The sequence below is a fragment of the Mandrillus leucophaeus genome, unplaced genomic scaffold (assembly GCF_000951045.1).
Source record: "Mandrillus leucophaeus isolate KB7577 unplaced genomic scaffold, Mleu.le_1.0 Scaffold70, whole genome shotgun sequence".
NCBI lineage: Eukaryota > Metazoa > Chordata > Mammalia > Primates > Cercopithecidae > Mandrillus > Mandrillus leucophaeus.
Window position 1 is genome coordinate 3,995,660 of NW_012107586.1, and position 21,480 is coordinate 4,017,139.

General features: G+C 58.3%; 3 protein-coding genes across 4 annotated transcripts in view; all 3 read right to left on the reverse strand.

Annotated features, from left to right (window-relative positions):
• FEV (FEV (ETS oncogene family)) overlaps positions 1-3,560 on the reverse strand; it is a 4,050-nt gene extending 490 nt beyond the window's left edge. The window contains exons 1-3 of the mRNA XM_011964691.1: positions 3,033-3,560; positions 2,238-2,312; positions 5-276 (exon numbers count right to left, since the gene is read on the reverse strand). Coding sequence (XP_011820081.1) covers positions 5-276; positions 2,238-2,312; positions 3,033-3,084 — 399 coding nt within the window. The 5' untranslated portion in view covers positions 3,085-3,560. The remainder of the gene's footprint in view (positions 1-4; positions 277-2,237; positions 2,313-3,032) is intronic.
• A 4,801-nt stretch (positions 3,561-8,361) lies between these two features.
• On the reverse strand, positions 8,362-11,550 carry CRYBA2 (crystallin, beta A2). The gene is made up of 5 exons (XM_011964621.1): positions 11,510-11,550; positions 11,153-11,317; positions 10,269-10,410; positions 9,014-9,156; positions 8,362-8,571 (listed from the first exon to the last, which is right to left on the reverse strand). Exons 2-5 carry the CDS (start codon positions 11,311-11,313, stop codon positions 8,424-8,426), a joined length of 594 nt encoding a protein of 197 aa, XP_011820011.1. The 5' UTR covers positions 11,314-11,317; positions 11,510-11,550; the 3' UTR covers positions 8,362-8,423.
• Positions 11,551-20,973: 9,423 nt separating this feature from the next.
• Positions 20,974-21,480, reverse strand: part of CCDC108 (coiled-coil domain containing 108) — a 43,376-nt gene continuing 42,869 nt past the window's right edge. For both annotated transcript variants that reach the window (XM_011964623.1, XM_011964622.1), the window contains 2 exons: positions 21,265-21,402; positions 20,974-21,151 (listed from right to left, as the gene is read on the reverse strand). In XM_011964623.1, the coding sequence (XP_011820013.1) occupies positions 21,067-21,151; positions 21,265-21,402 (223 nt within the window). In that variant the 3' untranslated portion in view covers positions 20,974-21,066. The remainder of the gene's footprint in view (positions 21,152-21,264; positions 21,403-21,480) is intronic.

A 21,480-nucleotide genomic window follows, 5' to 3' on the forward strand; every position in this document is an offset into this window, starting at 1 on the left:
AGGCCTGCGCCAGGCCCTGGAAGTCGAAGCGGTAGGCGTAGCGCTTGCCGTGCACCTTACTCATGATGTTCTTGTCGTAGTAGTAGCGAAGGGCGCGGCTCAGCTTGTCGTAGTTCATGTTGGGCTTGCTCTTGCGCTCGCCCCACCGCCGCGCCACCTCGTCCGGGTCCGTGAGCTTGAACTCGCCGTGACCACCCTCCCACGCGATGCAACCGGCGTTCGCGCGGTCAGCCAGCAGCTCCAGCAGAAACTGCCACAGCTGGATCTGTCCGCTGCCTGTGGGGAGGGGGGTAGTCAGCCACAGGTGGGAGCGGGGAGGCGGGAACTGGGAAAGAGTGCAGACGGGAAACCGACCCACCCCGGCAGGAACCGGCACTGGGGGAGGAAAAGCGCAAGTCAAATTGTGCAGCTGAGTTCGGCAGGAGCAGCCGACCGGGGAGGGGTTGATCAGCAGAGTGGTCTCTAGCCTTTACCATGCTTTTGCACAATGGAAATGCGGCTTCCATTGAAGAGCACGTAGCTTGCCGGATGCACGGTTTTGGGAAACTTCGGGGGGGAAAGGGGAAGTGTCGCCTACTCCACGTGAGCACAGCGGCGCCCCAAGGCATTCGGCTTTCCAAGGCGAGCAAGGACAGATACCCGCCGCCACTCGCCATCTCAGCCCGGCGCTCTTATTTAGGGAGAAGCCGCACAACCGTACAGGGCGTCACTGGGCAGAATGATTGGACTGCCCCATCCCAGCGGGACCACATCCAGAGATGGGAAAGGACAGGCATGCAGCGGGACGACCCAACCACTGCTGGACAAGGCCCAGCCAGTCCCCAAAGACGTAGTTGGACAGGCTACACCTGAGGTGGAGTGGTGGCTGGCTTCCTTGTAACCACATCCGACAGGAGTAGGAAGAGTGGCCCCCTATAGGTGACAGGAGGGGCAAGCTCTCAGGGGCTCCCCATCCTAGCCACCTTTGGGTGCGCAGGCCTCTGCGCTGACCCTAAGAGTTTGGTCTCTTGTTTTCGGAACAGGCGGGATTCCCTGCCTACGAAGGTGCCATCGTTCTCGGGGCCTGATGAACAATTCTGAGGAGGGGAACTGACCGAGCAGCTGTTGTGCTTGGCTACCAACCTCCTCCTCCTGTCTTTGTGTGATATGCCTCCGAATTCGCGGTTGCTGGAGGCAGCAAGGAGGTTTTTCCAGGATATGCCAGTGGTGAGAGAGTGGAGTCCCAGAATTCCTGCTCCCCTGTCTTGTAGCCTCAAGCAGACAGGCAGAGAAAACTCCTGATACAATTACCCCCACTCCTTTTTAGAATAAAACGGATTTTCCTCGAATTGGTCTGCTTACTGTCTCAAATAGAGTCTGGTGAACCCCTCTTCCTTTTTCAGCCACTGGCTTAGAATCCAGATGCTACCCTCTCCCATGATTTCAATCCCAATCCCTTCAACCAGCCCAGCAAAGAGCTTCCTGGTTCCTAGTCCCCAGCGTTAAGTTTTAGGGTCAGAAGCAAGGGAAGATTTGGGTACAAAGGTGCACCTGGCACCAAAGGTGGAGCAACCTCAGCGGTTTGGATGCCCGTTCCTGTTAGGCGTAGTTTCCTTCTGGATAAAACAGTCGCCAACCTCGTTTTTGTGGTTTCTGTCTCTTGGTGAGATCTAGGGTAACGACTGAGATGGGGACTGTGGGGAGACGCTGCTTGAAGAGCCAGCCAACAAAAGGGTAATTTATCCTCTATCCGTGGAGCACTGGTGGTGAACCTGGGAATCAATTGCAATCGTCTGGCAGACTTGGCCGGCAGAGATCAGCCAGCCTAGGTCAGCGCGGGAGGGTAAGCAGGTGGCAGTGACCAGGGTCTAGTGATTGGGAAGCCCACTGTGTTTGGGGAATAATTCCCCCGGTTCCATTGCCAGCTGGTGCTGCGGCCTTGAACTCCTACTACCAGCAGGGAAAGGACGCTAAGTGTCCCAGCCCCTGCCCCAAAGCCTGGAAAACCATACTCAGCAGCAAAAGGGCCTGGGGCTGGGATCCTCTCCACCTGCCTTGGCCTGCAAGTCTTTTCCTGGTGCTCAGAAGATGCAGGAGCCAAAAACCAAGTGAATGTCTTCCCAAGGCCTCCCCACAACCAGGCCAGGACTCTGGGCTTCAGTGTGAACCCTGAGTCCACACTGCTCCCGCCTTCTGTCCGCCTGTGCCCTGACCCCAACCAACCTCGCCTCCGCAGCCCAGCGTGCCACCCAGCTCACCTTTCTGAACCGCCGGGCTCAGCGGGCCCCAGCTCGGGTTCTTCCCTTCCTTGAAGAGACCGTCTCCGACGGGATCTGCAAGCAGCAGACGAAAAGAATCAGGCGAACCCCAGGCGGAAGTTGTGGGCTTGACAAAAGGGCCCCGGGCCAAGGCTCAAGGGGGGTGCTGTGGTCCCCAGGCGCGAGGCTGGGGGCCCGGGCCACCCGGCTCCTCCTCCCGGAGCCTGGTCCAGGCGCGCTGCGCGGAGCCCCTCCGTAGAGCCCAAGTCAGGAAACGCGTCCAGGAAAAAGGAAATCCGCTTTCCGAAGGGGCCGGCTGGAGCCTTATAAAGCCGAGCGGGGAACTGCACCAGCCGAGCTGGAGCGCGGGGAGAGAAGAGGAGGGCGCCTGGAGGGCCGGCCCGAAGCTAGTAGCAGGAAGGTGAGGAGCCGTGAGAGCGCAGGGGCGACGCCCGCGGACCACAGCCTTCTGGTACGGCTCGGCCATAGAGTCCTCCACCACGCCAGAGACCCCTGCTTCCCCTCTCAGGCTCTTTCGGGTCCCTGAGTCCCGGCTTTTGGCCCCCAGGCTCCCAATCTGCTCATTTCAACTCCTCTAGACCCTGCACTGAAACCCAGAGCTCTCTATCTGTCTTTAGGTCTCCCCAATGCTCTAAATTACAATCGGCCCTCCATGCAACCCGAATCTCCGGACACTTCTCCTTCCCCTGGACCCCAGCACTCTCTTCCTATGTCTGAGCCTAGACTTCCCGCCCCAGGTTCCGGTGCCACCAGCGCCCGGCTGGTCCCTGGTACCTGGCAGGTACATGTTGATCAGCAGGGGCTGGGAGGCGCCGCTCTGTCTCATCGCTGCCGGGGACTGGGCGGTGGGAGATGGGGGGGACGGGGAAGGGGGGCGAGGCAGGCTTTGCGCTCCGTGGCACCGATCCCCGCCCGAAGCGACCGCGGGTGACAAGGAGGAGAAGACGCGCCAGGTCCAGCAGGGCCTGGCGGGAGGGGGCAGTCCGGGCGTGGCGGGGTTGCGCGGGGCGGGGGGGTCCTGGAGCAACGCTTCCAGCTAAGGGGCCGCTTGGAACCCTCTGGTCCCCGCGCGGCCAGGGGCCGCAATTTCCGTTTTAATTAAAGCGCTGCCGCTTCGGCCCCCAGGACCCCGCCCCCGCCCCTCTTATCGTCCCATCGCAATAAAGTCTCCAACGCGCCGCGCCACAGCCAAGCGCACCCGGCAGCCCCCCGCGCCCCGCAGCCGGGGAGACGCGCGGGGGATGGGCCCGGGCCATGCGCCCTGATGGGGGCCGGGAGCGCGTGTCTTTTCCGCCTCCCTGATTCTCTGCAAACAGTGATGAGGCTGGTGTACCTGGCCCCACCTCGGACCCCAGCAGCCACAGCCCCCTCCCTAGTGCCCTTCCTCCAGTCTGTTCCCGCTCCACTCGCCGCTCACTCTACTCCCCCTCCCTCCCTCTATCCCCACCCGGGTTCCCGTCTCCAGGCTGCGTTATCTGCATCTTCACTTTTAAATTTCCGCTTCCCTCCCTCTCGCCTGTCGCTGTGCTCCCGGCCCTGCAGCCGTTGCTCCCTTTATCTCTGCCCGCACCCCCGCTCCCTCCTCCTCTTCTCCCACTCTCTGCTCTTCCCTAGAGACCTGAACCCCTTCCCTGTCTCCTTCTTGCTTTGGCCCATTTCCTGCCTTTCTAGGGCCCCCAAGCCTCAGGCCCTGGTGCTGGGCCATCTCTCCTGGCAACTTATGGTGGGTGACCCCCTCCTCTGTCCTCTCCCCCCCTTCTAGGTCTCTCTTTACCATCTATTCTAGGCTTTTCTCTCTGACTCCCATCTCCCCTCCAGCCTTCTCTCTCCCTCTCATCCTTCTCCCTCCCTTCCTTTTCTCATTCATTCAGTCCCCACAAATTAGTAGTGGCCTGGACTGCTGAAGGCCTCTAAAGATGTTGAGAATCTGTCCTGGCTTTCCCTGATGGGTTTCTGAGCCCCCTGCTACTTCCCTGTACAACTATTCCTCTCCCATCCTTCTCCATCCCCTGTCCTCCCAGTCTGCCACCCACCCTCACCACTATTCCCATTCTGGCTGTCCCTGAACCAGGCTGGAGAGGTGGAGGGGTTAAGACAGGGTTGTGCACTGTGCAAGGCTGAAATCCACTCCAAGAAAAGTATTCCTATTTCTAACTCATGCAAAGATATTGATGTGGTTCCCAAGTGTCCTAGAGCCTCTCTGGGTACCGGTGGGGGGACTTCTTGGCTCTGGAGAGGCAGGCTAAGGAGGATGCTGACTGAAGATGAGGCTCCAGCCCAGAAGCCCACCTTCTGCAGCCTTGCAGTATGGAATGGGTACTGTCAAAACTGGTATTCTCCAAGTCCTCTCTCACTGCTTGAGCCCAGGGGTGGAGGAGGCCTGGGAATTGGCAAATCTCCTGCTAAGTGCCTGGTCCTGGGGTGCCTGATTGAGGATGGCTAGAAAGTCCTACTTCTGGGGTTCTACAGGGCCCCTGTTCACCCTCATTTGCTGCAACTGCTGGGGTATTCATCTTTGCTTGTGGAGGGTGCAAAGGAGCCAGGGAGAAGTGTGGGAGGCAGAATGTGGAGGGAAAAATGAGGGATCCCAGGTCCTGGGAGGATCCTAGTGGGACAAGGATGAAGCCTTTGGGATGTGGACCTGGAATCCGGTGGGAGCAAAGACTAGAGGTTGAAATGTTCCCTGTGGACCAAACTCGGACTCTGCAGAAGGGAAGGGTCTTGAAGGTGGGGTCAAGATCCCAATCCCTCTACCGTCTCATTCCTCTTACTGTTTCCCCCACCCACTATGGACAGAAAACAAGGAGCAGGAGGTAAGAACAGAAAATAGCAAGGGGCAGGAGGTAAGAGGTGGGAGAGCTGGGATGCATCAAAATTCGCCCACTTAATGCTCTCAGTGGGAGGCTGAGGTGTAAAGGAGAGGGTCCTAGAGAGGAGGTCTACCCAAATATCCCAGCTCTGAGCTGGGCAGGGATCGACAGTACAGGCTTTATGCCTCAGTCTTACCAAGAAATCAGTTGCTGAGCGGGTGGGGCACCAGGTAATGTGTGCATGGGGGGCAGTCATCTCCACCCACCTGGGTCTTGATCTTCACCATCCCCTTCTGCTGCAAGTACAGCTAGGGAAGCCAACAAGAGAGTCCTTGGCAGTTTCCCCTTCATCCCTTTCCTACCCTGCTGGGCACTGGTCCCATGTGGTTCTGCAGATGGTCACCCTGCCCAGAACGAACGGAGGACCAGAAGGTGAAAGCATTCAAGTTTAGACTGGCCTCTGTGACCCCCACTCCTTAGCTGTAGACAGATGTAGGAAGCAAAACATGACCCCTAGGTCCAGAAAAACCTAGAAGGTCCATGCTGGCAAAGGCTGCAGCAAATATTAACTCCCCTGACTTCTGTGTTGCACAGATGGGGAAACGAGACCCAGAGACCCGAGCCCAGTTCAGAGTCACACTTCTAGTTCCTGAAGCCGTCTTGCTGATTCTTCCGAGCAACCACAGATCCCCCTGCAGGGAGGGCAGCTCAGTCAAGGGCGGATTCCATCTCTCCCTTTGCTCATTGCCTGCTCCCCAAAGCAAGCAGTGGGGAAGTGGCCTGCTGGGCTCTGAAGCCAGTTTGTCTGGGTTCTAGTTTCAACTCCTGACTCTCCCATTTTTTGGTTATGTGACTTTGGGGGAAGTAACATAACCTCTGTACTGTACTTGCATTTCCTCATTTATAAAATGGGTATGGGCCAGCGCAGTGGCTCATGCCTGTAATCCCAGCACTTTGGGAGGCCAAGGCGGGCAGATCACCTGAGGTCAGGAGTTCAAGACCAGCCTGGCTAACATAGTGAAACCCCGTATCAACAAAAATACCAAAATTAGCCTGGCATGATGGCGGGTGCCTGTAATCCCAGCTACTCAGAGGCTGAGGCGGAAGAATTGCTTGAACCCAGGAGGCAGAGGTTGCAATGAGCTGAGCTCATGCCACTGCACTCCAGCTTGGGCAACAGAGCAAAACCCTGTCTCAAAATAAAAATAAAAGTAAATAAAAATAAAATGGGTATGATAGTACCTGCCATACAGAATGATGAGGTTTATATGAGATAACACATGTGAAGGGTTTAGAACAGATTCTATACATGTAGCTATTGTAAATATTGCCATTCCACAAGGGGATGGGGAGGAGCCCGTGACCAGCCAGGAATCACAGGTTCCTCTGGGGCCCATAGAAGTTTGGGGCTCTGCTGAGGCCTGAGGCTTTTAGCCACAGCTCAGTTCAGCCTCCACCTAACAGCCTGGATTTAGGGCCAGGAACTCTGTGTTCAAATCCTGGTTTTGTCACCAATTAAGTGGGTGATGTCATCAAAGCTTCTCCTTGGACTCTCAGTTTGGTAAAGTAGATGAAATTGGAGAGTATTAGGATGATTGAATGCAACAAGGGCCATGGACTCTAGAGCCCATTCGAGTGTAAAGCAAAATTTATATCCCACCCAGAGCTCGTTCCCTTGGTCCCCTGACCCAACCCTAGGATCCAATGTCCCTACATTGACTACCCCAGTGCTTTTCGGAAAAGGGGTTTCTCATGGAATCCTCCTAACAGGCCCTGTGCAGGACAGCAGTCAATAGCCCCAGATTACAAGGTGAGGGAATTGGGTCCCAGGTGTTCTGACTTATGGTCCAGAGCGCTTCTCAAAGGAGCAGCTGCCTGACTTTGCACAGCTGAACCTCTGGGGACTTCAGGTCCAAGTCTGACTGCTCCCTGGCATTGCCCTGCCCTGCCTGACCTGGGGCAATAATCAGAGCCACCCTTTGCCACTGATGGGTCCACTGGGGACTTGAAAACCCAAGAATCCCTGAAGGACAGGATGAGGGGAGTCCCAAGACTCTTGAGAAGCTCTGTCTGTGTAGGGGTCAGGGGGCATCACCAACTGGATTGAAGAGGGAACTGGGAAAAACCCATACTAGTGCCAGGAGCTCTAATGGATGCAGCCATACTCAGCCCTGCCATGCCTGTGGGCACCTGCCACTTGCCCAGAACACAGGCCTCCTCTGAGCAACTGAGGGGTGGCTGCTACAGCTTGCCAGTCTTCTGATGGGTAGGGAGGGAAAGGAAGAGTGAAGAGCAGGTGGTATGGAGCAGCTGAGCGGGGGAGGTATGAAGATGCTTTCTAAATGCTGGAGTTCAACACCACTGCAAGGGATTGTCATTGCTCAAAGGGTCTGGGGGCTGGGCTCACAGGGTGAAAGTCTCCCGTTCGAAGGCCTTGGGAAGCAGTGGGATTTCCCACTAATTTCCCTCCTGCGAATGGAGCAAAGGGGACAACTGCAGGAGGCTCAGGCTTCCCTGACTGGGCAGGGAACTGGGTGAAGATAAAGGTTGAAAATGCTCTGGGATTACAGAGGAAGCTCAGACCTTCAGTGTACAGTAAGGAAGTTCTGCCCTGCATGATGGTACCTGGGTCAGGGGATGTGTGGAAGCTGCAATCCAGTTATGAGCCCTGCTGTGGGGGTGTGTCCACCCCACCCACAGGATGGCAAAGGTGCCATCTGAGCTAGCAGTACTCCTGGCCCGTAGTGGTGAACCTTACCAAGCAGAGGTTTGGGACGGGTGCCATTTAACAGAATTGCTAAGGTGGTTTTTGTTTTGTTTTGTTTTGTTTTGTTTTGACGGAGTCTTGCTCTGTCGCCAGGCTGGAGTGCAGTGGCACCGTCTTCAGCCTCCGCCTCCCAGGTTCAAGCGATTCTCCTGCCTCAGCCTCCCGAGTAGCTGGGATTACAGGCACGAACCACCACACCCAGCTAATTTTTGTATTTTTAGTAGAGATGGGGTTTCACCATGTTGACCAGGATGGTCTCAATCTCTTGACTTTGTGATCCACCTGCCTTGGCCTCCCAAAGTGCTGGGATTACAGGAATGAGCCACTGCACCCAGCCAGAATGTCTAAGATTTTTACCAGCACTTTGCTATCAGCCCCACCACAGCCTATCCACACACAACCTCAGCCATCTTACGCTTGGTAGCCAAGGATTCTGGAGCCTGTGGGGAGGATCAGCTTGGCAGGGAGGGACTCTCGCAAAGATGAGGATGGACATCACAAAGCAAGACACCAAGGAGGCAAGAGGGGCAGGAAGATTCAGGAACCTTTATTGAGGGTCTTCAGGGAAGGTGTCTGGGGCCATGGATCCTAGTGCTGGACTCTCCGGATGGACTGAAGCTGCCCAGTGTGGGCCTGTGTGCCGAACTCACTGTAGGTACGGAACTCTCCGCTGTGCCGGTCTCGCTCCAACACATACTGGTAGCCTCGGTAGCCTGGGTACTGGTAGGCCACCCACCTAGGCCAGTGAGGGCACAGGGGCAGGGAGTAAGCTCTGCCCCCACCCCTACTCTATGTTCTCCACTAGCAGCCCCCCTTTTTGTAGCTCCCAACCCCCAGCTCCAAAATCATTGCTTCAACTTTCCCTACGTGACTCTCTTCCTCCCCTGGCTACTGCTCCCAGTCTTCCTATCACGGTTCTCATCCTGTCTCCTGTACCGACCCTCCATTGCCTCCATCCCCTCATGTTCTCCAGCCCTTCTTCTGTGCCTATATTTTCCTCTGCCCCCCATTCTCCTAGGACCTCCTCATTTCCTCCCTCCCAGTCTGTCTCCATCCTTGCCTCTAAGTCCCCAATATCTCTCTTAGCACCCTCCCCACATCGCTTTTCTCCACCCTCTCCCTTGGTCCCCATTGCTTTCCTGCTCTTCTCTCTGCCTAGTTCTGGTTCCAGGACTCACGCTCCGGAGCTGACTTTGAGGGAACCCACATCCTTGCTGGCCCAGCCCATGGAGGGCAGGGATGGGTAGTCATCAATGAGGTCAAACTTGCAACCTTGGAAATTGTCCCCCTCAAACAGTGTCACACGGCTGTCACTGTGGTTCTGAGGCACAGGAAGGTTGGGACAGAAAGGTCAGGGCTTCCAAAGGGTTGTTAACAGATACATCCTCAGCCTCACTTCCCCCACCCATTGCCCCACACAAGCTGTGCAGCTGTCTAGGACCCACAGGCACTCCCAGAGCTCAACCCATCAGCTCCCTGGCAGGCTGGGAAATGGATCGCTCAGAGGCTCCCCCAAACCTGGCCTCTCCCATGGCTTTGGGCTAAGGAGGTGACTGGGGAGATAGGGTTTCCAGAGACCCTTTCAGGTCAGGACTAGAGAGCACCTTGTGACATGGGCCTGTTTTGCAGGAGCAAAGCCAGAGGTCCTTAAAGAAATCTGTCCCGTTCACCAAGACAGTTCCCTGAGGGCTTCATTGACTAACTGTGCAATCCCCTGCCCAGCCCCTCAGCACAGCCAGCCTCTCACAGATTAGTGCCCAGCTAAGGGGTACTGGATGGCAGAATCAGAACAGACATGTCAGGGCATCAATACTGATTGCATCTTGGCTCTGGCCTTCCCACTGCAGGGTTCTTCAGCCTCTTGGAACAGAGGAAGTGGGCTGGCCTGGGCTGGGTCCTCTGCTCTCCACTCCCCAGCCCTACTAGTAACCAGGTCAGCACAAATGGAAAATGAGATCCTCTCTTCCGGTGTATTTGATTCATTACCAACACCCTCACACATACAATAACACATACACAAACACACACTGAGACTGACTCTTTTCAGTGACCCTGGGCAAGCCACTTTGTCCCTTTGAGCCCCATTTCCACACCTGTGTATGGGGCTAACAGCGGCCACCCTGACCTCACAGGGCTGTGTGACGCCAGAGGCACTCACTCACACATGTGGACTATTGGATGTGACGCTAGGCGCTCAGGAATGGGACGGCCTCAGTGCTGTCCATGGTGATGATTTCTGGATTCCAGGCCTACACCCACAATCCCAACTTTCTTGGGGACACCCTTCTGATTCTGAGAAATAATGCTACTACCACCCATCTCGGAGTTTGTTTACATATTCCCCTGGCAGGGCTTGAACAGCCTTTCCAGGCGCCATGGTGAGGCCAGGGCCTGGAGTTAGGAGGCAGAGGAGGAGAAGTGGGCTGTGCTCACCGCGCAGAGCACTGGCCTGAAGGACAGCAGCTGGTTGCTGTTGTGGCTGCTGCTGCCACTCCAGGCGCTCCAGCGAGGATAGTCTCCCTTCTCCAGAATGAACTGCTGTCCCTGGAAGTCAGGGTACTCAAAGGCCACCCAACTGTTAAAGGAGAAGAGCTGGGAGGTATCTGCCTGAGCCGCACCCCCACTGCCTCCCCCTTGCTTGCCATGATTGAAAAGACTGAGAAGCACAGTATTTTTCTCCAACCCCAAACCCTTCCCTTGACACACCCATTGTATGGCAATCCAGCCCCTTTCGAGACTAAAGGTCCCAAACCTGCTGCTCTCTGGGGTTTGAGGAGCCCAGGCTTCCCGCTCAAGGACCCCAGTTTGGGAAGGAGTTTTCCTGGTTATGAAGATCTCCCGACCAAGTGCTCCTGCCCCAAAGGTTTAGGCCTTTGCACAGGGACACATTGGAGGACCCCTCCCGATTATCATAGCAGGAACTGGGACCTCAGTTGGGGCAGGGATAGGGGGCGGGAGGGTGGGAAAAGCTGGACTCTAAGACCAGGGTGGGGCCAGGGAAAAGGATTGGGTTTCTTTTGTTAAGCCAAGCGCAGAGCCTTCTACTTTTGCACAGAGAAAAACTCTGGGAAGGATGTAAGTACATTAGAAACTCCTTCACGGTGGGGTACTTCTCGCCTGTGTCTCTTTAGCAGAAAAATACACACTTTCCCATGATTTATCTTGGGATGGGTGGGGAATTTTGGGGAGGCTATGGGGTTTCCCAAGTTGGCAGGTCTCTCCAGGGTTCACGGGACGGGGTGCTGAGGCTCTGAGCCTGCGCCAGTGGAGCCCAGTGCCCCTCAACCTAGCCCAGCCGCGGCCAGGCAATCACTCACACGCCGTTTTCCACCTTGACCGAGCGCACCCTGCGCAAGCCTCCGCGCTCGCAGACGTTCGCACAGTCGCTCAGCAGCCGACAGCGACGGCCCTGGAAGTCCTCCTCGTCCCAGAGCGTGAGGCTGGCGGGCGCTGGGCCCGGTGCGGGGGCGCTGCTCATGCCGCTGCGGACAGGAAGGGTGGAACCACGCGCTCAGCGTCTCATGAGCCCCGTTTTGAGCCACAGCCTGCCCAGTCTGGTTAGGAGGTGAAGAACCCGGGGGCTGGACCAGGCCTTAGCTTCTGGACCCAGCTGCCAGGGGCTCGCCCTCTTCCCGCTCTCCCCGCCCTCTCCCACCCCAGCAGCGGGCATTCACCGGGTGGGTGAGCGCCGCACGCGAGAGAAATGGACGGGCTGCGAGGCTGCGCGCGGCGAGGCGGGCCGGGCTTTATACCCCGGCCTTGTCCCCCTGCCCGTACCCTTTCCTTCGCGGGTGGGGGAGCTGAGTCAGCAGGCAGGCTGCGGTCGGCTCTGGTCTCCGCTGGGGAGCCGAGGCCTCTCCCGCAGCCGCCGCTGTGGCCCCAGCCCCCGGGGAAGACAACAGAAAGTGCTGAGGCGCGCACCCCGCGCCCGCCGCAGCCCAGGCTGACTCGGCGCTTTCTTTCTTTCCAGCCTGAGCCAGGCAGGGCGTGCCAGGCCTCGGGGCAGAACTCGCCCTCCCTGGCCCAGCCCTCGGGACGAAGGGACCTGACCTCCCCGGGGCCTCGGGCTAAGACCGCGCTGCTGACTCGCGGAGCGGAAGTTCTTCCCAGAGTCTAATCGCCAGCCTTCCTCGGCCCTAGTCCAGGCCTCTCTTTTGGGCGATGCTAGGGCGGAGGTAGAGAAGGCTCTGCCCAAAGGATTCGCTTCACGTGCTCAGTCCTCTTTTTCCTGGAGGATCGGTCCACCGCGGCCCCTTTCCTCCCAAGTGTGCGTTCCCAGATCCTGCGCCGCGTCCTCGGGGTGTCCTCGGGTCCGGGAAGGAGAGGAGGAGGTGATCAGGACCCGCCACGCGGCGGCGCCGGGCGCTGGAAACGACCGCCCGAGGGCCGCACGGTTTACTCAGAGTTTAGGCATAATAGCCACCGAGGGAGTGGCTTGCCGCGGGAGACAGGAAGAATGTTGGGCCTCAGCTCGGCCCAACCCGTGCCGCTTCGGGTCTCCCACAAAGTTCCAGGCTCTAAGGATTCCGGCCCCCAACGTCTGCCTGAGAGTTAGCAGCTGGGGATGAAGCGCTTAGTTCAGGCGGAGCTCTCTGTTCAGGCTTTCGGGTGCGTGAACTCCATCAATTCTAAAACTGACCTGTGAGGAAGATGCTGTTGTTGTCCTGCATTTCCCAGATGTAGAAGTGGAGGCCCAGAGGGCTTTGGAATGTGGTGGAGAGGTCACAGCTAAGAAATCTTGCAGGGCCGGCGCAGTGGCTCACGCCTGTGATCCCAGCACTTTGGAAGACCCAGGTGGGAGGATCTCTTGAACCCAGGAATTTGAGACCAGCCTGGGCAACACAGTGAAACTCCGTCTCTACAAAAACAAACAAAAATTAGCCGGTCGTGTTGGCATGCGCCTGTAGTCCCAGCTACTTGGCAGCCTGAGATGGGAGAATTGCTTGAGCCCAGGAGGTGGAGGTTGCAGTGAGTGAGGCGAAATCAAGCCATTGCACTCCAGCCTGGGAGACAGAGTGAGCTGGGGAAAGGCAGCGGTGGGGGGGGGGGTGGTGGCGTGGGTGTAGAGAAAGGGGGAGGGAGAGGAGGAAGAGGAAAAGGTTGGGAGCCCCAAAAAGGTTAGGAGTCCCAAGGGGTAGCTCCAGGTAGGAAATTTTCTTACCACTTGCAGTGGAATTTTCTAACCACAGCAGCTGTTAATGAGACACAAAGGCTTCTTGCAAAATTGTGAGTTTTCCTTAATGGTGGTGAGTGTGGGTGGGCATATTCCAGCAGAGGTAAGAGGGGCTAGTGAGAAGGGAGCTAATATTTTGTTGCTCCCACGAGTCACATGCTTCCCTTATGGGTCCTCAGGACAGTCCAGTGAGTTAGGTTTACCTGCACCAATATGAAAACGGAGGGTCAAAGAGGTGCAGGGCCTTGTCCAAACTCATATGGCTAGCCAGTTTCAGAGCAAGAATCAAACTCGGACCTTTGGAAGCCAAAACCTGTGCTCCACCACTGTCCATCGGAGCTCCTGTGCCAAAAAGTGCTCACAGGCCAGCTGTAGCCACCCCAGCTCCCAGAAGCCTTGCCATACCAGCCTGCCTTCTAAGCCTTCTTCCCAGTGTTCCATGCTCAGCCCATCTCAGAGCCTTTGCATTTGCTGTTTGCTACCTGGAGTGTCTTGGTCACAAGATGGTGGCATAGCTGGCTCCTGTGTCACCTCCTTGGTGATGCTGTTCCAGGCACCCTTCCGTCCATCACATCAGCCTTTTTTCTTTGTAGCATTTATCGTGCTGTAAAGTAATCGTTTTCATCTTATGTTTATGGGTGTACCAGCATCTGCCTTACCAGAGTGTAAGCTCCATTTAAAGGGGCAGGGACTGTGTTTTGTTCTCAGTTGTTATCCTCAAACTTAGCACAGTGCTGGATGCATAGTAGGCACTCAATAAAACTTCTTGAACGAGTGAGCGAACAAGGTGGTCAGGCGTGGGCAAATGTCCACGGAAAATGGGTGTAGAGAAAATTCTCCAGTGGAAGTGGGGGGGTGGTGACTTGCTCTCCCACCCTTGAAGTTCTGGGTTGCTGAGAGCGGGCCCTGGGGCCAAAGGCTCCCTTGGGCCTCTATTTTCCCTGGAGGAGTTACTGTTGGAGCTCGCAGTGTGTGTGAAGATGGGTGCCAAGAGTACAGGGCCCTAGAACTGGGCATGGAGGTAGAGTCCGAGTGAGGAGGATATGGGTCAGAGATGGGACAATCTCAGGCAGGTTTGATTGGGGGTGAGGTCAGAACTGTGTCCTGATTCCCTACCCTAGCTGGGGTTTGAACAAATACAAACCGCAAGGAGGGAATGCAAACTACAGAGTGCGCACGAGCTAGTTCTGGACCCTTGGTGTCCCAGTCTTTGCCTTCAGTGTCACCAGCCGGGGCAGCGGGGAGGAGTGAAGAATCAGATCTCTCCTTCCCTCCTTCCCCCACCTCTATCCGACAATTCTGGATTCGGCCACCAGAGGGCGCGAGCAGGCCGCGCTGGCCCGAAAGCTGGCGCGGAGGGCGGGGTGGAAGGGAAGGTCCAGGTCGGCAGGGACCGCGGGCGCGGGTGGCTAGTGCGTCAGGCTGTGCGTCTGCGCTGTCCCTGACGCGGGCGTCAAGTATTGGTCAGAGGGTGTGGGGGTGTCTGTCGGAGACTGGACACTGTGCACCGACCGGGGCTAGGGGCTGGGCGTACTCCTGAGGGCCGAGCTCCACGTGTGGGTCCGACAGCGGCATTCTGCAGGAGGGGTGCGTCGCGCCTTTTCCAGGGTTAGGGGAGGAGGAAAAGTGGGGAGATCGTCTAGCCGAGATCCAGGTTAGAATTAAGAGTCCCGCTTGGAGTTGGGGAGGGGACCCCGTGTGTGAGAAGGGCCCCCTCCTCCTCCAGTGTGAAGCTCTGGTCTTGGCGGCAGCCAACCTTTTCCCTTTTCTACCTCTTCCCTCCTCTCGGAAATGGTATGGAGGTACCCCCACCTTCTCACTCCTTCACCCATGGCTTTTAGTTCTAGTAACTGCGACCAGCTCTCTCAGAAACGGGTATGCCTACCAACACCACCCATAGTCACTGGCCCAGAAGACCTCTAAACATCTCAGGGTTCCCCAACACCCTCAGGCCCCTCCTGACTTTGGGCCTCACAGTCATTGCCAAAGAGAACAACCACTGAGGGGAAGGGGCTTCCAGGCAGCCCTGCCTACTGTGCCAGCGGAGGACGCTGGGATCGATACCCCTTGGGTACCACGGACCCCCTCCCCGTCTCCTCCTTTCCCCACCAGGCTGGTCCAGCTCTGCCCCTCTCCCCAGCTGCCGTGCCCCCCCACCCCTAACAGCTGTTCCTGTTTGTTTTCCCAGATCAGTTGTGCCCAGAGCTTCCTGAAGGATGGCTGCCCAGGTGGCTTTGTTTGCCAGCTCAGTACAGTCACCCCTACCCCCTCCACATCCACAGGCTGGCCTTGGGGCATGGAACGGGAGTTACGTAGACAAAAAACAGCAGCCCCAGTCGATACCTCACAGAGCCCTCAAAATCTCGCAGAGATCTTATCACCCTCAGACACCCCCACCCTGGCCTCATTCAGTTCTCCATCTCACACTGGGACTTCTGGGCCCCACAGGGAAATCCTCAGGCCCTCACCCCACCCCTAGCCACCGTCTCCTGCCCTCTGATTTCACCGAAACCCACATCCCATACAGACCCATAAGATCCCACAGATAATCCTTTGAGCCTGAGTCGCCTCCATGAGGCCCTCAGATCCCACCCAGACCCACATCCCACGTGGGGACACATAGATCCTGCAAGGAAGCCTCAAACCCACTCCTAAGCTCCTGCCCAGATCTCCATCCTCAGCAAAGGCCCTGAGAATCCCAAAGAAGTGGCACCTCTCTCACCTAGAGCCCCAACCCAGGAACAGCCTGACTGCTCAGTACTGCTGGGCAGCGGAGAGGGGCTGGTGGCTCATGTCCTCTCCTCCAGCCGGTCGCCTCCCAGCCCTCCCCCTTCATTTTACTGGGAAATCATCCAGGGTTTGGGTACTGAAGATGCAAATTCAGGGAAGGGTGCCTTCCCCTACCCTGCCACCATCACCAGCCCCTCCTTTCCACCCCTGCTTCTCTGGCCCCCGCCCCCACCCCCAGTCTGGAGCCCAGAACCAGCAGATGAGCACCTTCCCTGAGGCTGTGCAGGACTGGTCTCCTGGGAGACAGAGATAACGGGTGCAGAGACCAGTCTAGTTTAGGCCATTTAGGAGCCCCACCCCCACAGAGTCATTGTTCTATCCCACTAGAAACAGAGCCCCTCTCCTCTGCCTCTCAGTGGGGTTAGAGAACTGGCCACCATCCAGGGAGCTAGCAGGCAGCTTTCACTGTCGCTCACACACCTGGACACAAAGCCACAGGGCTGGCACAGGGTGACAGGGAGAGGGCACACACAGACACATGTTCAGTCAGATGGAGACAGAGTCATCCGCAGTTCCAGGCACATAGATGTGATGCCACAAGCTTCACATGCAAATAGTCTCGTTCTAGGATTCAATAGAAACCTCAATGTCATATTCATGTATGGGCAGACTTATTCCTCAAAGATTTAATATGATGTACTATGTGCCACGGGCTGTGCTGGGTACTGGACTCACAGGCGAATACGCCCCATCACTTTCACACATGCACATACTCACTCCACGGTCACCCAGGGAGGCATCAGCTCAGCCACCCACCCAGGGTCATACAGGCACTGAAGGGTGAAGAGAGTGGGTTAAGAGGCTGTTGTGATGATTTAAATGCACGTAAAACAGAACTGGCCTGCAATGTCCACTCAATAAATGTCCGCCGCTGCTGCTGCTGTGGTTGTGGTTATAACTGGCTCTGATGCATGTACTTCCCATCACCCCTGGGGCTGGCCAAGCTGGGGGAGTGGTCAGGCTGCAAGCACGGCTCTGGGAGCCGTACCCTCCTTCTCACCCTGGTCCCTGGCAGAAGCCAGTCTAGTGCTCAGGATGGAGCACCTTTTCCTGCCTCACCGTATTTGAACCACTCCTTAGTTCATGACCTCAGTTTGGGAAGATTGGGAGGGTCAGAGGGCAGGGTGCCAATTTCCTTTGTTCTTGCTCAGGCCTCTGCTGTCTAGGAAAAAATGCTTGGGAACCGAGCCGAGGACCTGTCTTCTGGTGTCAGTGCTTGTCCTGGCGCCATTTGGGGCGTTTGGTCAGTCACTCCTCTCTTGAGGCCTCTGTTTTTTACCTGTAAACGAATCTGGCTGTGGGTCCTGGAGGGGCCTCCCAGCCTTGACTCCTGTGATGCCTCTGGAAGGTTCCTTCCCCTCCCTATCCAGCCTCTGCCTGCCCCACCCACCCACCCGCCTGGCCTAGCCAGAATGAGGGGGCGAGTTGCCACGGTCTCCATGGGGACTAATCTCCAAGAAGGTCAGTGAGGCTCTGGCACTGCCTTGGCCGGATGGGGATTAGCACCTGGGTATGAGTCTCCCCCCTGCCACCCAGTGCCTCCACTCCCGGGTCCCCCCACTCTCACACAGACCCTAGGCGGCCTCTAGGCCCAGAAATTCCAAGGCTAGGCCAGAATCATTGGGGCGGGTGGGGGCAGAGCAGCTGCTATAGCTGTTGGCTTGTCCATCTGTGGCCAAGAGGGAAACTGAGAGAGATGGAGTCAGATCTGTGCCCCTCACTTGCCCCCGGTGTCCAGCCACAGCCTGGGCCTTGCCCCTCCCTCACGTTCTGTCCTTTATTGGGAGGAGATGGGCTTCCAAGATAAGGGTATCACCCTCCCCCCACCTCCAAACCTGGCTCCCACCTAGAAACCACCTGTTTATCCTCTGCTGGGGCTAATTCCCACCACAGTTTGGGGTGGGATGGGGCTGTTTCGCAGCTTCGCCCTTTCTCCATACACACAGTGCCTCCTGCCTCTGGTCCCCTGAGCCCTAACCCCATGTCTCCACATCCCCCATCCCTCTCAGTGTACATCTCTTGTTATCTTGAATTGTCTCCATGTGTCTCTCTGTGTTACTCTTCCCTGGTTTCTCTCTGGTCGTCTCTGTCTCTGGTCTCGCTCTCACAGTCTGGGGTCTGCAGCCTCTGCGGCCCCTGAGATCTCCCCTGTGTTCTCACACCCCTCTGTTCTTCTATCTGTGCTCTTGGTCTCTTTCTCATCCTTCTCCATTTCTCTTCTGCTGTTTCTCAGCTGCTGCACTCCAGCTGCTCAGTTCCTTTTCCACTTCCCCCACTACCTGGTCCCTCCCCGACCCAGGGTGCTGACAGGGACGACAGGAAGCAGGCCCCAGCTTTGAGCAGGAGGGGGAGGGGGCCTGCCTCGCACACCAGCTGCTGAGTGCCCCCCTCCCCATGCAGCCCCGCACCTGCAGGCCTGCCCAGCACCGGGAGACTCCGCCCCCAGCCTGGCAGCTGAGGAGGGACCTGGATGAGAGGCCAGATCCCTGGTAATGTCCAGCAAACGCAGTCTTAGGGATGGATGGGGGGCGGGGGGCTGGGGAAATTAGGCCCCGGGGTGAAGGGGTAGTAATTCTCAGTCACCAGGAAAGATCCCAGCCCAATGGGTGGCAGCCTCCTTCTCACCACCCTCCCCTCAAGGCCGTGTGTGTGTGCGTGTGCGTGTGTGTGTGTGTGTGTGTGTGTGTGTGTTTGGGAGGGGGTCGTTCCAGGCAGAGACCTCTTTGTTGTGCAGACCCAGGATGTGGAATCCTGGCCCCTGCCATGGTTGGGGAGGGAAGAGGAAGCCCTGGAAGACACAGGGAAGGTGCGCTGGGACCATGCCAGGCCCCTGACAGGCAAATCTTCCAATGCCAGGCAGAGAGCAAAGGGCTGGCCCAGGACAGAGCCAGGTCAGGGGGGCCAGGAGAGGGTTGCACACACCCTAGCCCAGGACCCAAGGACCTTCCCCCGCCCCTGGGGCTGCTCCTTGAAGAGCCCTCCTGTAGTCCACCCTCTCCTCAGACCTGCCTGGGATCTGTCCAACACCATCTCGCCCCCTCCCCCTCCTATCTCTGTGCCACAGTCTCGGGCTCAGCAGATCCTTTGGGGCCTCTGGGTAGTTGGGTGACATAGGGGCACTAGAGCCGGTGGTGGTGGAGGGGACAAGCCAGCACCTCTAGGAACATGCAATTTGGAGGGACTTCTGACCCATCTCCCGGGGCTGTCTCTGCCTGAGCTGAGGGCTGTCTACCTACCCCACCCCAGCTGATGGAAGCAAGGACGTGGGATTCTGAGGTTTGAGGAAGGTGGTGAACGGCTGTGCCTGGGGGCTTGTCCTTTTCAGTCAGTCTGACTGTCACAGACGTGGTTAGACTGAAAGAGGGACCAAGGAGGTGTCAGGGAGTGACATCTCAGGATGTCAGCAGCACCAAAGAGATCCTAGGAGTGGATTTGAGGTTCCATGGAAGCCCTCAGCTTCCCCCCGCCCAGATTTTCCACGCATCAGCCTTGGCTCCAACTCCGTGAGGGCCTCCATCTTCCCCAGCATGGCCAGGAGCCCAGGTACCTGGACAGGAGGCTGGGGAAGCCCTAGCCCTTGCGGGAGACCAGACCAATCGTTCACTGAGCAAATGGGAAAACCAAGAGGCTGGGAAATGACTTGCCCAAGGCCACAGAAGTCGCGGGCACAGAGGCGGACTAGAATCCGGGTTTCCACCTCCAGAAGGGTTTCTGTTCTGGGCCACGGCCCCCTTCGCCACCCGCTGGAGCCGGCTCAGCCCGTATTACGACGCAGAATGGAGCCTGGCAGCCCAGAAGCTGCGGGCAGGGCAAGGCAGGGCGGGTGGGGCCGGATGGGAGCCGGATCTCCACTTGAGCGGCGCACAGCCTCTCCCACCCGTATGGTGGCGATGGCGGTGGCGGTGGCGGCGGCAGGTGCCTGCGTGGCGATCAGGCCGGGCCCCCGGGCTGGTGCTGAGAGGCCGCCCCTGCCTCACGCGAGCCGAACGAACAAAACGCTCAGGTCCGGTTTGTGCGAGGGGCTCGTCGCGGGGCGGGAGCGGAGGGCCCGGGGCCTGGCGGTCGCCCTCGGTGATCTCCTGGTCCTGGTCTTCCGCGAGCGCAGTGCTGCACAGCGCCCCGCTAGCCTCCGCCCTCACCTGAGCGCATCTGCGGCTGACACGTCGGCGGCCGCGGCGGCCACCGCAGGTGCGCACCTGGCCCGCCCCTCCCTTCCCAGCCATCCTCCGCTTGGCTTTCCTGGCCCCTCTGCCCGGCCCAGCCTAGCTTGGCTTCGTCCCCAGCCCACGCCTTGGAGCTTGTCCCGGAGCCCGGGCTCAGTGTGCTCTTATACTGCCTGTTCAGTCCCCGCCCCCAGACACACACACTCACACCTGTCCAGGCGCCCGTTTGCTCGGGGCAAATATTGACTCATGGAGGCGGAGCGCCCCCGTCCCTCCCCCGCTCCGGCTCTGAGACCGGAGCTTCTCCGAGGCCTTGGTGGCGGGGGCGGAGGGGAGGGTGCTGGGGACCTGGGCGCCTCTGGAACAACACCAGATGTCACTTTTCCACCCACCTGCCTCTGGGAGGGAGGAGCCGAGAAGCAGAGGACAGAAGCTCCCAGGCAGGGGTTAGGAGGAACCGAGAGGTGGGTATCCATCCTCGTCTGAGGACTGATTCACAGTGGGAGTCGCTTAGCAGGGTCTGTGGCCCGAAATCCAGTGGTGACCTCGACCCGCCCCAGCCTAATTCCTGGCCCTCCGCGGCGTGCCTCTGTTCTCCTTCCTCCCCACCCTTTTGGGCTCTTGGAGCTCGCCAAATGCTAAGGGGTTGGCCCTGGGGGTTCCGAGCCTCAGAGCAGGCGCGGCGCGGAAACGTGAGGGGTGGCCCTGCCCCGTGGACACCTGCTTCGCTGGCCAGGCCTGGCACTCAGTTACTGTGCACCAAGCTACGCTGGGGCAAAGGCCAGCCAGGCCCTGCCGGGAGCGCCCTCCACTGGCCAGACCCGGTCCAGCGGCCGGCAGCTAGCTGCAAGGTCTCAGTCCAGCTGCAGAGCGGGCGGCGAGTGCAACCTCCCGGGCCCTAAGTTCCCGCCGCACCTCTGCAGTCAGCCCAGGCTGCTCCCTGCCATCCTTCCCTCTCAGAGCGTGCGCACACGTTTCCCCCTCGTCGGGGAAATAAAGTCAAGGTAGATATAGAAAAAAGACTAGATGCTTTTACTGGCGCGGTGGCGGAGAGGGGGCCAGGCATGACCTAAGGCGGCATGTCGGTGAGGCTGGGCGCGGGCATCTACAGAAGGTCGGTAGGAAGTGGCATCACCGGGTGGAGTACCTCTGCTTGCTGCGTCGGCAGCAGCGTGTCCGGGGTCAGAATCCTGGAAGACAAAAAGTCCCAAGTAGGGGTGGGGACAAGGCTTAGGGAAGAGCCTGCCTGCCCCCCTCGCCCCTCCGGCGCGGTCTGCACGGCCGCTGGCCCCGGCGCCCCTACCTGGGCACACAGAGCGGTGGCAGGGCGATGACGCGTGGCCGCGAGGTGAGCACCACCTCCCCGCGGCTCGCTTCCACCAGGATGTTCTGGATCATGTTCTCCAGCAGCGCCTCCTGCAGGTTGGTGAAGGCCGGGAGCCTGCGACGGGGCGGGGGCTAGCATGAGCGTGGTCGCAGTGACCGCGCGCCTCCTCGCTCGCCTGTCCGTGCGGTACAG

Coding starts and splice junctions, on each gene's coding strand:
- CRYBA2 (XM_011964621.1), bottom strand. CDS start 11,313: ATGAGCAGCGCCCCCGCACCGGGCCCAGCGCCCGCCAGCCTCACGCTC. Junction 10,411..11,152: donor GTCAAGGTGGAAAACGGCGT/GTGAGTGATTGC, acceptor CTCCTTTAACAG/TTGGGTGGCCTTTGAGTACC. Junction 9,157..10,268: donor TCAGGCCAGTGCTCTGCGCG/GTGAGCACAGCC, acceptor CCTGTGCCTCAG/AACCACAGTGACAGCCGTGT.